The sequence below is a fragment of the Crotalus tigris genome, unplaced genomic scaffold, assembly GCF_016545835.1.
Source record: "Crotalus tigris isolate CLP2741 ecotype Arizona unplaced genomic scaffold, ASM1654583v1 scf7180000017576.4783729, whole genome shotgun sequence".
NCBI lineage: Eukaryota > Metazoa > Chordata > Lepidosauria > Squamata > Viperidae > Crotalus > Crotalus tigris.
The window spans coordinates 1320763-1334110 of record NW_024096487.1 but is presented as its reverse complement, the minus strand read 5'-3'; the positions used below and the strand labels follow the sequence as shown (position 1 = coordinate 1334110).

Below are 13348 nucleotides of genomic sequence, written 5' to 3'. Positions count from 1 at the left end.
ATAAAATACTGTATTCTACACAGTTGTGTTTGTTACTGAATCTCTGTCCAACCTTATCCACATATAGACCACTTCTTTAAAACATCCATCTGTACATCCCAAAATTTCCACTTTCTGTTAGAAGAACCTTGCAATTACCCAGATCAAAGTGGGATAAAGTTTTCACTATTAATTAGCACATCAACCTGATCAGTACAAACTAAGATTAAGACAATGCATATAGTCAGTGACTTGATTGAAATCCTCTAGTTTGCATAAACAAGCTAGTTTTAGCAATTTCTCCCTCCCTTACAATGTTTTATCTTACTTAAAATAATTCTCTTTCTAAACAGTCTTTCTAACACAAATCTACAATTCAGATCACACATTACAGCCATGTTTAGCTTTGCATGCATAATGTGTCAATCCAGGTTTTATGGTTGCATTAATCACAGTTTATGGCCTAAAACAATGTCAAATTCAGCCAGTTGTGGTTTAAATAACAAAATGTGGTGAAGCAAATTACGGTTGTGCTTGCTAAGAAGGTCTCAATTCTGCAATAACAGAAACAGGATGCTCCTTTAGAAACAATACTCGGCTCTGCAAAAGTAAGTTAACAGAAGGAAGTTGATGGAAGAAATGTTTCCACCTGTAGATTTCAGCGAAACCCTTGCAGAAGGCTGAGGAACGCTTCTGAATAAAACAAGGTATGCTAAAAAGGAAAGGAATTGCCCAAAACAGAGTTGAGGGGACGTCTACACCTGACCGTAGTGACAAGGTGGGAAAATAAAGGCAGGAGTTCAATGCAGCGGCTCCGTGCCTTGGACTTTGGCCAAGGAGTTCCAAAACATGCGCCCTCCGACCGAACAAGACTTTGTCCCGACGAAGCAAGAATATTCCCGCCGAGAAGGAGCCTCCCCCAGCCATTCAACCCTCACAACCCGATTTACCTCGAAACGGGTGAGCGCGCTCGAATCCGCGAATTATCTCATGTAGAAAAAAAAACTCTCCACTTCCGACTCTGACTATGCGCGTTCGGAGCGCTCTCCTCGCTCGCCAACAGCCGCTCCCGCCTGTCAAACACCTTCGCAAACATCCGACTATGAACCGGAAAGCGAACCCGTTTCCATGGAAACTCCTTTCCTCCCGCGCTCAACGTCAGGCGTTGTGAAAGGAATATTAGCCCGGGTGCAACCGAGGCTCGTGGAGTGCGCCGTTCCGCTTCCTAACAGGGTACGAGAGTCATCATACGAGGGAAAGAGGCCCGGGCCTTAGCGAGGGCCTTTTTGTGGATTGTGGGGGGGGGGATGTAGCGTCCTGCGCTTGCGCTGATTGTCCTTTTATTGAAGGCCGCACTCTGGATATGTACGGCGGTTGTCCCTTCTGTTCAGCGTGGCATCTTCCTCGGGGACTGGCCGTGGGACCTTCGTTGTCCTCGGAGAAGAGTCTGGGAGTAAGGTGTGTGGGACACGCTCTGCAGCCGGGAATGTCTCTGCTTCTTGGGCCGCAGGTCGAAGAACGCAAGGCGGCCACTTCCTTGTCGGTGAGCTTCAGACGGGGGGCAAGAGAGACAGGTGGAAATAGGAGTGAAGTCGGTAGGGGTGCTCTCGTCCCTCTCCTTGCTGACCGACCTGGTGGAAATCCGGTCTAGATGCCTGAATCTGGAGGCTCAGGTTGGTGTAGTGCTGAAGGTGCTGGCCTAGAAACCAAGATACTGGGAATTCTGGACTCCCATTAGGCATGAAAGCCAGCTGGATGGCAATAATAATAATAATAATAATAACAACAACAACAACAACAACAACAACAACAATACTTGAACACCATTGGCATTGACAAATTCGCTATTAGTCAATTGCAAAAGGTGGCCTTATTAGGAACTGCTTCCATCCTGCGACGATACCTGTAATACCATCAAACATCCACATCTGCCTATCCCAGGTCCTGGGTAAGGACTCGATAGGTAGACAAAATGCCAAATCCAGTCTGAACATCTGGCTGACTGTGCGATGATCCATAATAATAATAATAATAATAAATGTATATAAAGTCAAAATTGAGAAGACAGCAACAGACAGTAAGTGCCACCTATGCAAAGAAGATGAAGAAACAGTGGACCACCTGGTAAGCTGCTGCAAGAAGATTGCACAGACTGACTACAAGCAGCTGCATGACAAAGTAGCAACAATGGTGCATTGGAAGATCTGCAAGAAATATCATTTGCCTGCAAGCAAGAACTGGTGGGATCATAAAATAGAGAAAGTCATAGAAAATGATAAAATTAAACTGCTCTGGGACTTCAGAATTCAAACAGACAAGCACCTGCAACACAACACCCCAGACTTAACAACTGTCGATAAGAAAGACAAAAAAGTCTGGATAGTGGACGTGGCAGTGCCTGGAGACAGCAAAATAGACGAGAAAGAACTGGAGAAGATAACAAAATACAAAGACCTACAAATAGAAATAGAAAGACTGTGGCAAAGGCAAGCAAGGGTAGTACCAATAGTGATAGGCTCCTTGGGTGCAATCCCAAAACAACTGGAGCACCGCTTGAACACCATTGGCATTGACACATTCGCCATTAGTCAATTGCCAAAGGCAGCCTTACTAGGAACTGCTTCCATCCTGCGACGATATCTGTAATACTATCAATTCAAACATCCACATCTGCCTATCCCAGCTCCTTGATAAGGACTCGATAGGTAGACAAAAATGCCAAATCCAGTCTGAACATCTGGCTGACTGTGATGATTAATAATAATAATAATAATAGAGTTGGAAGGGACCTTGAAGACCATCTAGTCTAACCCCCTGCTCAGGCAGGAAACCTTATACCATTTCAGATAAAATGATGCAGCTTGTCATATCAATGGATATACGCTCTCCCAACTATCCTAGTTTAAATTTGTAGATATGGAAAACCTCGTCTATTGTAATTTTATTTGAGCAAATGTTGGCTTGAATATATATATTTATCTGGAATATAAATCCTTTCTTTCTCTACCATTGAGCCAGAACTGAAGAAGTTTCTTGGATGAGAAGTGAAATGTTTTCAAGGAAAAAACAAAGTCCAGTTGCCTTTTGAAAAGCAGCTTTGGGATAACCTGTAGCTTAGATTACTTTTGAAGTTTAGACAAATTAGCAGAAAGCCCAAATAACTAGTAGTCGTGATAGCCACATATTGTCTATAGTTCAGAGATAAGGGCTATTGTTAGGGTGGAACCTCAAAACATTACCATTGACCTAATGTTCTATCTGCAACACTCCAGAAGACAGGCTTAAGATACAGGAGGATCTGGACAAACTTGAACACTGGGCACTATCTAACAAAATGAAATTCAATGGTGAAAAAAGTAAGGTTCTACATTTAGGCAAGAAAAACCAAATGTACATGTATAGTATAGGTGGTACCTTGCTCAATAGTAGTAACTGTGAGAGGGATCTCGGAGTCCTAGTGGACAGTCACTTAAATATGAACCAGCAATGTGCTGCAGCTGCCAAAAAAGCCAACACAGTGCTGGGTTGCATTAACAAGACAGATAGAATCAAGATCATGTGAAGTATTAATACCACTTTACAATGCCTTGGTAAGGCCACACTTGGAATACTGCATCCAGCTTTAGTTGCCACGATGTAAAAACGATGTTGAGACTCTAGAAAGAGTACAGAAAAGAGCAACAAAGATGATTAGGGGACTGGAGGCTAAAACATATAAGGAACGGCTGCTGGAATTGGATATGTCTAGTTTAATGAAGAGAAGGATGAGGGGGGACATGATAGCAGTATTCCAATATTTCAGGTGCTGCCACAAAGAAGAGGGAGTCAAGCTATTTTCCAAAGCGCCTGAAAGCAGGACAAGAAGCAATGGATGGAAACTAATCAAGGGGAGAAGCAACCTAGAACTAAGGAGAAACTTCCTGACAGTTAGAACAATTAACCAGTGGAACAACTTGCCTCCAGAAGCGGCGAATGCTCCAACAGTGGAAGTTTTTAAGAAGAGACTGGACAGCCATTTGAAAGGGTATAGGGTTTCTTGCCTGAGCAGGAGATTGGACTTGATGACCTCCAAGGTCCCTTCCAACATTATTATTATTTTTTTTTATTGAAAGTTTTTTAAAGTTTTACAGAAGAAAAAAAGAAAATCCCCCTCCCCAAACCCTCCCCACCCACCCCAACCCTCCCCCAACCTTCCCAGAGCTGAATATAGGCTTAATTAAAACTTAAAAGAAAAAATTTTAGACATGTGTATACCATAAACAATTAATTACAATAATTAAACAAATTATAAAATACTTTAAAACCAATATATAAAAAACAAAAAAAGAAAAAAAATTATATCTAAAAATACACTACTTATCTAGAATTTTCATTCAATCTCCATAATATCATACTTATATAAAATCTATCCCTCTTTCTTTGTCATCAAACTCAAAAATACACATATAAACTATATACCATAAACAATTAATTAATTAATTACAATAAACAATTTATAAAATACTTTAAAACTAATATATAAAGAAAAAAAAGGAAAAAGAAAAAAAATAATCACAATCATTAGACACATTATAAAATACTCTAAACATTTTCTAATATAATGCTTATATTATTTAAAATTTATCCATCATTCTTTATAAACACCCTCAAAAACACACGTATAAACATTACTTATAAAAAAAAATTATAATTACAATCATTAGACACATTATAAAATACTCTGAGCATTTTCTAATGTCATACTCATATTATTTAAAATTTATCCATCATTCTTTATAAACACCCTCAAAAACACACATAAAAACATATTTATATTATATAAAATCTAATCTCTCCCTCTTTCTTTATCATCAAACACAAAAATAAACATATAAGCCTCGAGAGAAGTGCTTGGAAATCTGCCCTTAAAGGTTGCTCCAAAAAGTTTATGGATCTTGCTTCTCCCGCAGACTCAGAAACAAATACTTGTGAGGCTTCCTTAAACTCCTTCTTCTGTTGCTCCTTTTCTTTACGTTTATGTGTTGCACAAGTTATCCTCTGCTCCTTCATCTCAACTTGTTGAGGCCCCTCACCCTGAGATTTCCCAATTTTCATCAATATAGGCTCTTCAGACTGCAATTCTACCTTCCTCTCTTCCAAAACAATAGATGGCGATGAACATACCCCCAGGACCGAAGTATAAAAGTCTTTTGCTTTAAAGACAGTGTTAAGTCTATAACATGTCCCCAGATAGTTCACCACCATTCCAGTCGGGACATCCCATCTGAACAACATTTGCCTCTTTTTAAGCTCATCTGCTAAGAAAGGAAACTCCTTTCTTCTTCTTAGAATTTTAGATGGGATCTCCTTTAAAATTATAACATCTTGTGAAGCAATCTGAAACCTCTTATTATAAAAAGCTTGTATAATTTCATTGCGCAGGGATCTTTTCCCAAAATAGATCACCACATCTCTTGGCAGATTTCTTTGCTTTGCCACTACAGAGTTAACTCTAAATATTTTTTCAATTGCACTAAATATTTCCTCTTTTTCTCTATTCAGAATCACAGCAAAGTCATTTGCAACCATCTCTCTCAGATCTCCTTGCAAAGACTCCCTCAGGCCTCTGATTCTTAAGGCATATTCCATCTCTCTGTATTGAAGCATAAGAATCTCATCTTGAGAATTTTCCATCTCTTTTTCCATACCTTCAAATTTTTCCTCCAGCAGCTCCACTTTCTCTACTACCTCTTCGACATGAAAGTTCAACTTTTCAAGAACAGAGGCAACTCCTTTTAAAGCCAAAACTATATCTTGCCTCAGAATCCTATTATTTTCTGCTAAAATCTCTTTCACTTCTCCCCTGATTTGAGATATAGCATTTCCCATTATGTCTTGCAACTCCTTTACCGTTAATAACTGTGCCAAAGGAGAGGGTGAAGCTGTTAATTTAGATAGTTGCACTGATGATATCACCGAAGAAGAAACCACCTTAGTAGCTGTGGGAATTACTGGACGCTTTGGAGCCATCTTAAAAAATCTTTACTCCTTCTTAAAAATTACCCATAAAGAAAAAAAAAGGAGAGGGAAAAATAAAAATCAGCCTTTCAAACTAAAGTCCAAATAAAAGTCCAAACTAAAATCCAAATAAAATCCAATAAGAAGGAAAAGAAAGAAAGAAAAAAAAGAGATAATAATAATTAAATAAAAAAAAGTCCGTTCCGTTTTTTTTTCAAAAAAAAATACAAAAAACAAAGAAAAATCCTTCAAGAAATAAAAAAAAGTTAAACAGAAGTTAAACAGAAAGGGAAAGTAATCCTCCTAAAATCCAAAACATCATTATAAATAATTAAATCCATTCCATTCCGTTCCAGTCGGAAAAAGAAAAAAAACACCAAAAAGCCTACCGATCACCATTTTACTTTCCCTTTCAACAAAAGAAAAAAACAAAAAGAGAGAATAAAAATAAATCTTTAAATTTAAAATCCAAATAAGATCAGAAAAAACAAAATCCTGTACTCAGCTCTGTCCGCTTTTTTAAGAAAACTCACCAGATCACTTCAATCGCGGAGGTGGTTGCAGCGGCTTGTTTTGTCCCTAGAGACAAAAACAGCTGGAAAGCGGAGACAATCCGAACTCCGTGGGAGCACTCTTTTCACCCCCCCCAAAAAAAAAACCTTGGGGGTGCATAAGAGGCTCTACCACTATTCGAATGATGCTCTTCTCCCTCCCTTTGCCCGGGAGGGAGATTTTGAACCGCAGAACAGCTGATCTCTGCTGTTCATAGCGGTTCTAACACTTTCCCAGGAGGACGGCTACGAAGTAGCCGCCATCGCGCGCGCAGATCCACCAGAAGTCCCCAACATTATCGATCATCGCACAGTCAGCCAGATGTTCAGACTGGATTTGGCATTTTGTCTACCTATCGAGTCCTTACCCAGGACCTGGGATAGGCAGATGTGGATGTTTGATGGTATTACAGATATCGTCGCACGATGGAAGCAGTTCCTAATAAGGCCGCCTTTTGCAATTGACTAATAGCGAATTTGTCAATGCCAATGGTGTTCAAGTGGTGCTCCAGTTGTTTTGGGATTGCACCCAAGGAGCCTATGACTATTGGTACTACCCTTGCTTGCTTTTGCCACAGTCTTTCTATTTCTATTTGTAGGTCTTTGTATTTTGTTATCTTCTCCAGTTCTTTCTCTTCTATTCTGCTATCTCCAGGCACTGCCACGTCCACTATCCAGACTTTTTTGTCTTTCTTATCGACAATTGTTAAGTCTGGGGTGTTATGTTGCAGGTGCTTGTCTGTTTGAATTCTGAAGTCCCAGAGCAGTTTAATTTTATCATTTTCTATGACTTTCTCTATTTTATGATCCCACCAGTTTTTGCTTACAGGCAAATGATATTTTTTGCAGATCTTCCAATGCACCATTGTTGCTACTTTGTCATGCCGCTGCTTGTAATCAGTTTGTGCAATCTTCTTGCAACAGCTTACCAAGTGGTCCACTGTTTCTTCAGCTTCTTTGCATAGGCGGCACTTACTGTCTGTTGCTGTCTTCTCAATTTTGACTTTGTATGCATTTGTCCTTAAGGCTTGGTCTTGTGCAGCCAGAATTAGTCCCTCGGTCTCTTTCTTCAATTTTCCTGCTCTTAGCCATTGCCAGGTCTTGTTATTATCTGCTTTCCCAGCTATTTTTTTCATGTATTGGCCATGTAGTGCTTTGTCTTCCCATGCCTCTATTCTGTTCTTCATTTGGTCTTTCTTGTAGGCCAGTTTGGTCTCTCCAGTAGTTAGTAAGCCTTCCTGATATACTAATTTCAGTGCATCTTCATCATTGTTCTTCAGATATTCTTCCAAAGCCATTTTTTCTTCTTCAACCATCTGATGTACTTGTAGCATTCCACGCCCACCTATTTGCCTTGGTAGATAAAGTCTATCAATGTCACTGCGTGGATGAAGGGCATGATTCATTGTCATTATTTTTCTGGTCTGCCTATCCATTGCTTTTAGTTCTGCTTGAGTCCAGTCCACTATTCCAGCTGTGTACCTAATGACTGGGATTGCCCAGGTGTTGATTGCCTTTATGGTATTTCCTCCATTGAGTTTGGATTTTAAGATCTTCTTCACTCTCTTGATGTATTCACCTCTAATCTTTTTCTTGACTTCAGTGTGCTTGATGTTGTCAGCTTGAAGGATACCCAAGTATTTGTAGTACTCTTCCTCATCCAGACTCTTAATGTTATTTTCGTGGGGCATCTTGATTCCTTCAGTTTTCATTATTTTTCCTTGTTTGATAGTAAGTGTGGCACATTTGTCCAAGCCAAACTCCATTACAATATCTTGGCTATATATACGGACAGTGTTGAGCAGCGATTCTATTTCAGATGATGTTTTTCCATACAGCTTCAGATCATCCATGTAGAGGAGGTGGGATAGTCTAGCAGATGTTTTTGATGTTTGATAGCCATGTCCTGAGTTATTCAGTATTGTTGACAGAGGAAACAGTGCAATAACAAATAGTAATGGTGATAATGAATCTCCTTGAAATATTCCTCTCTTGATATTAACCTCTCCCAGTCTCTCACCATTGATCTGCAACTGTGTCTTCCATTGTGCCATCGATCTTTGCACAAATTTTCTGATGTTTCTACTGACTCCTGTTATTTCTAGGCACTTTATTATCCAATCATGTGGCAGAGAGTCAAATGCCTTTTTGTAGTCAATCCATGCCACATTCAGGTTGGTCTTCCTTCTCTTGCAGTTTTCCAAGATCATTTTGTCTATTAGGAGTTGATCTTTTGTTCCTCTGCTATTGGGGCGGTTTCCTTTCTGCTCAGGTGGAAAGAGATTGTTTTCAACTAGATGCTGTTGTACTGCATCAGCTACCTACACCAGTTAGTAATTTGAAAGTTGTTGGTAAGCAGGTAATTGGCCTGTAGTTACCTGGTGTTGCCCCTTTTGCTGGATTTTTCATTATTAGGTAGGTTTTCCCAGTTGTTAGCCACTTTTCAATTTCTCCTCCTTGTAGTATATTGTTGAACTGTTTGGCAATGAGTGGGTGTATAACAGTTAGATGTTTCAACCAAAACCCATGCAGTTCATCTTCACCTGGTGCTGACCAATTTTTGATTTTCTTTGCTCTTTTTTCTACCATTTTTGTTGTTATTGCTAGTTCTTTCATTTCAACTTCTGTTTTATTTGCATCCACCTCTTTTAACCAAGCCGCATCCTTATTGTATTTCTTTGGGTTATCCCATATCTGCTTCCAGAACTGTACTGTTTCTTCCTTGTCAGGTACTGACTGATTCCTTGCAGTTTCTCCATTGATGGATTGGTAGAAACGTTTCTGATTGGATTGAAATTGGAGGTTCTGCCTATAGTTTGCAATTCGAGCTTCATATCTACTGATTTTCCTGGCTATAGCTGTTATTTGTTGCTTTATTATTTCCAGTGCTTCCTTGATCTTCCTTGTTTCTAAGTGGTATTTCTTGATTAGGTATTCTTTGGTCTTCTTGTTCTTCAGCTTCTTTTCTTTCATCTGTTCTAGCTTGCTTGCATGTGATCTTAACTTGCTGATCTTATTTTCTAGTCTAACCTTCCATTTTTCTGGTGCACTGTTTGTTTGTTTTTCTTCTTTGTTGATTTTGCATCCCAGGTATTCTGTTATAACTGCAGCTGTGCTGTACATTAGTTGGTTTGTTTCTTGCAGTGAATTGGTGCTTATACTTGATATTGCAGTATTTGCATCTTTTAATGCTTGTGCTAGCTGTTTCTTTGGAACAAGCTTCAATGCAGGTAGCCTTATTCTGTTGTTTTTGTGCTGTTCTAGATGCTCAGTTATTCTTTGTTTCAATTCTTTTATTTCTTTAGTTAGAGGGTTTTGTTCTTCCTGAGGTAGAGGTGCCTGATTTCCAAATGAGAACAGTTGTATATCTCTGCTAGATTCCTTCACTGCCAACTCCCCCTGGTTTGCCTCTACATTCTGAATTACTTCTGGTAAGGCTTTGATTTCTTTGCCCTGGGTAAACCTTTGCAGTTCGTCCAATTCTGTTTCTGTGAATATTTTATTTCGTGTTATAAATCGGCGTTGATCTGCTAGTCTCTGTTCTGTTATTTCTGATTCTGGATGTTGTTCTTTCCAGAACTGGTGCATTCGTTTTAGATATCCTCTTCTTGTTGGACTTGATCTGTAGTAACAGATCATTATTTCTTTGTTTTCCATCACTGTGTATCTGCGACGGGTAAACACCTTTTCTTCCAGTAGTTCTGCAGCTGCTGGCCCTGGTTGCTCAGCCAACAGTCCTGAGTCCTGTAACCCATTTTTCACCAGATATCCAGGAACTCCAATATCTAGTGCGGACCTTGTTAACCCGGGCGACGTCCGAGCCGGTATGGCATTCTGAAATTTACGTCTCACCATATTTTTTATGGGAGAGACACTCTTTGTCTGACTCCTCTGATGAGACCTGTCCAGTATGGTTGAACCTCTGGCATAGCTCTCATCTTCCTCAGAGTACACAAGCCCCACAACCACGTCAAGGTAGTGCCTCACTGGGGGTACCAGAAGTCCCCAACATTATTATTATTATTATTATTATTATTATTATTATTATTGATCATTGCACAGTCAGCCAGATGTTCAGACTGGATTTGGCATTTTGTCTACCTATCGAGTCCTTACCAAGGACCTGGGATAGGCAGATGTGGATGTTTGATGGTATTACAGATATCGTCGCAGGATGGAAGCAGTTCCTAATAAGGCCGCTTTTTGCAATTGACTAATAGCGAATTTGTCAATGCCAATGGTATTCAAGTGGTGCTCCAGTTGTTTTGGGATTGCACCCAAGGAGCCTATACTATTGGTACTACCCTTGCTTGCTTTTGCCACAGTCTTTCTATTTCTATTTGTAGGTCTTTGTATTTTGTTATCTTCTCCAGTTCTTTCTCGTCTATTCTGCTGTCTCCAGGCACTGCCACGTCCACTATCCAGACTTTTTTGTCTTTCTTATCGACAATTGTTAAGTCTGGGGTGTTATGTTGCAGGTGCTTGTCTGTTTGAATTCTGAAGTCCCAGAGCAGTTTAATTTTATCATTTTCTATGACTTTCTCTATTTTATGATCCCACCAGTTTTTGCTTACAGGCAAATGATATTTTTTGCAGATCTTCCAATGCACCATTGTTGCTACTTTGTCATGCCGCTGCTTGTAGTCAGTCTGTGCAATCTTCTTGCAACAGCTTACCAGGTGGTCCACTGTTTCTTCAGCTTCTTTGCATAGGCGGCACTTACTGTCTGTTGCTGTCTTCTCAATTTTGACTTTATATGCATTTGTCCTAAGGCTTGGTCTTGTGCAGCCAGAATTAGTCCCTCGGTCTCTTTCTTCAATTTTCTTGCTCTTAGCCATTGCCAGGTCTTGTTATTATCTGCTTTCCCAGCTATTTTTTTAATGTATTGGCCATGTAGTGCTTTGTCTTCCCATGCCTCTATTCTGTTCTTCATTTGGTCTTTCTTGTAGGCCAGTTTGGTCTCTCCAGTAGTCAGTAAGCCTTCCTGATATACTAATTTCAGTGCATCTTCATCATTGTTCTTCAGATATTCTTCCAAAGCCATTTTTTCTTCTTCAACCATCTGATGTACTTGTAGCATTCCACGCCCACCTATTGCCTTGGTAGATAAAGTCTGTCAATGTCACTGCGTGGATGAAGGGCATGATTCATTGTCATTATTTTTCTGGTCTTCCTATCCATTTCTTTTAGTTCTGCTTGAGTCCAGTCCACTATTCCAGCTGTGTACCTAATGACTGGTATTGCCCAGGTGTTGATTGCCTTTATGATATTTCCTCCGTTGAGTTTGGACTTTAAGATCTTCTTCACTCTCTTGATGTATTCACCGCTAATCTTTTTCTTGACTTCATTGTGCTTGATGTCAGCTTGAAGGATACCCAAGTATTTGTAGTAATCTTCCTCATCCAGACTCTTAATATTATTTTCATGGGGCATCTTGATTCCTTCAGTTTTCACTATTTTTCCTTGTTTGATAGTAAGTGTGGCACATTTGTCCAAGCCAAACTCCATTACAATATCTTGGCTATATATACGGACAGTGTTGAGCAGCGATTCTATTTCAGATGATGTTTTTCCATACAGCTTCAGATCATCCATGTAAAGGAGGTGGGATAGTCTGGCAGATGTTTTTGATGTTTGATAGCCATGTCCTGAGTTATTCAGTATTGTTGACAGAGGAAACAGTGCAATAACAAATAGTAATGGTGATAATGAATCTCCTTGAAATATTCCTCTCTTGATATTAACCTCTCCCAGTCTCTCACCATTGATCTGCAACTGTGTCTTCCATTGTGCCATCGATCTTTGCACAAATTTTCTGATGTTTCTACTGACTCCTGTTATTTCTAGGCACTTGATTATCCAATCATGTGGCAGAGAGTCAAATGCCTTTTTGTAGTCAATCCATGCCACATTCAGATTGGTCTTCCTTTTCTTGCAGTTTTCCAAGATCATTTTGTCTATTAAGAGTTGAATTATTATTATTATTATTATTATTATTATTATTATTATTATTATTATAGCACAGAATATGTATACATTATGAATACATGTTCCACTTTATAACTATTCAAGACAAATCATATTTTGTTTTAATTTACCCAGTTTTTATTTAAAGTATGTTACAATAAATGTCTTGCCTTAAATAATTTGCTTGGCGGTATCATCTAAACAAAGTTTTGGCATTCCAGATTGTCAGTCAGCACTAACTATATAACTTTCTATGGATAACTTAAAAAGGTTTATGGAAACAACAGATTTCCTGGATTAACAATGCAGTAATGCTCTCAATTGTAAGCTAGTTATAAAAGCTGGGTATCCAAAATACATTAAGCTAAAAGGTTGCTGACATCGCTGAAAAATACACACTTAAATGTTTAGTTCAATTTCCTACAGTTAAATGAAATATTAGTTGTTGGTGAACTTATACACTACATGAAACTACAGTATAATATTTTTTAAATTTGGTTTATAATTAGGCAGCCATGCCATAAAAAACAATAAGTTCATCAAGTCTGAAAAATTCTGCTAAATATGATTTCAGTTATTCCCTAATCAGTAATCATTATGAAGGCTGGATTATGGCAAATTATAAACTATGATGTGAGAGGTTAGTTATGTGAATACAGCTGTGGTGATTTATAAACCACAGTTTAAAACTCAGGATTAATTGTAAACCTAACCATTATGATTGTTTAACAAACCATGATTAAAACGTGATCACCATTTGCAACCTGACCTGCTGGCTTATGATAAGCAAAGTCTATGGGGGAAGCCAGATTCACTTAACAATTCAGTGATTCACTTAACAATTTCAGTGATTC

At 39.0% G+C, this 13348-nt stretch overlaps 2 protein-coding genes across 9 annotated transcripts in view; one reads left to right on the top strand and one right to left on the bottom strand.

The window, feature by feature from the left end:
- The window catches only part of ARHGAP1 (Rho GTPase activating protein 1), a 36170-nt gene extending 35102 nt beyond the window's left edge, over positions 1 to 1068 (bottom strand). For 2 of the 3 annotated variants that reach the window (XM_039358378.1, XM_039358365.1), the window contains exon 1: positions 930 to 1064. The gene's annotated coding sequence lies outside the window, so the exon portion shown is untranslated. Of the gene's footprint in view, positions 1 to 929 lie in introns of all 3 variants that reach the window. The other variant, XM_039358370.1, reaches the window with a different exon arrangement.
- Positions 1041 to 13348, top strand: part of LOC120314788 (prothrombin-like) — a 53341-nt gene continuing 41033 nt past the window's right edge. Inside the window, exons 1-2 of one of the 6 annotated variants that reach the window (XM_039358250.1) lie at positions 1172 to 1212; positions 1329 to 1522. In XM_039358250.1, coding sequence (XP_039214184.1) covers positions 1343 to 1522 — 180 coding nt within the window. In that variant the 5' untranslated portion in view covers positions 1172 to 1212; positions 1329 to 1342. Of the gene's footprint in view, positions 1213 to 1292; positions 1523 to 1582; positions 1653 to 13348 lie in introns of those variants that run through there. The other 5 variants (XM_039358276.1, XM_039358267.1, XM_039358257.1 and 2 more) reach the window with 5 other exon arrangements.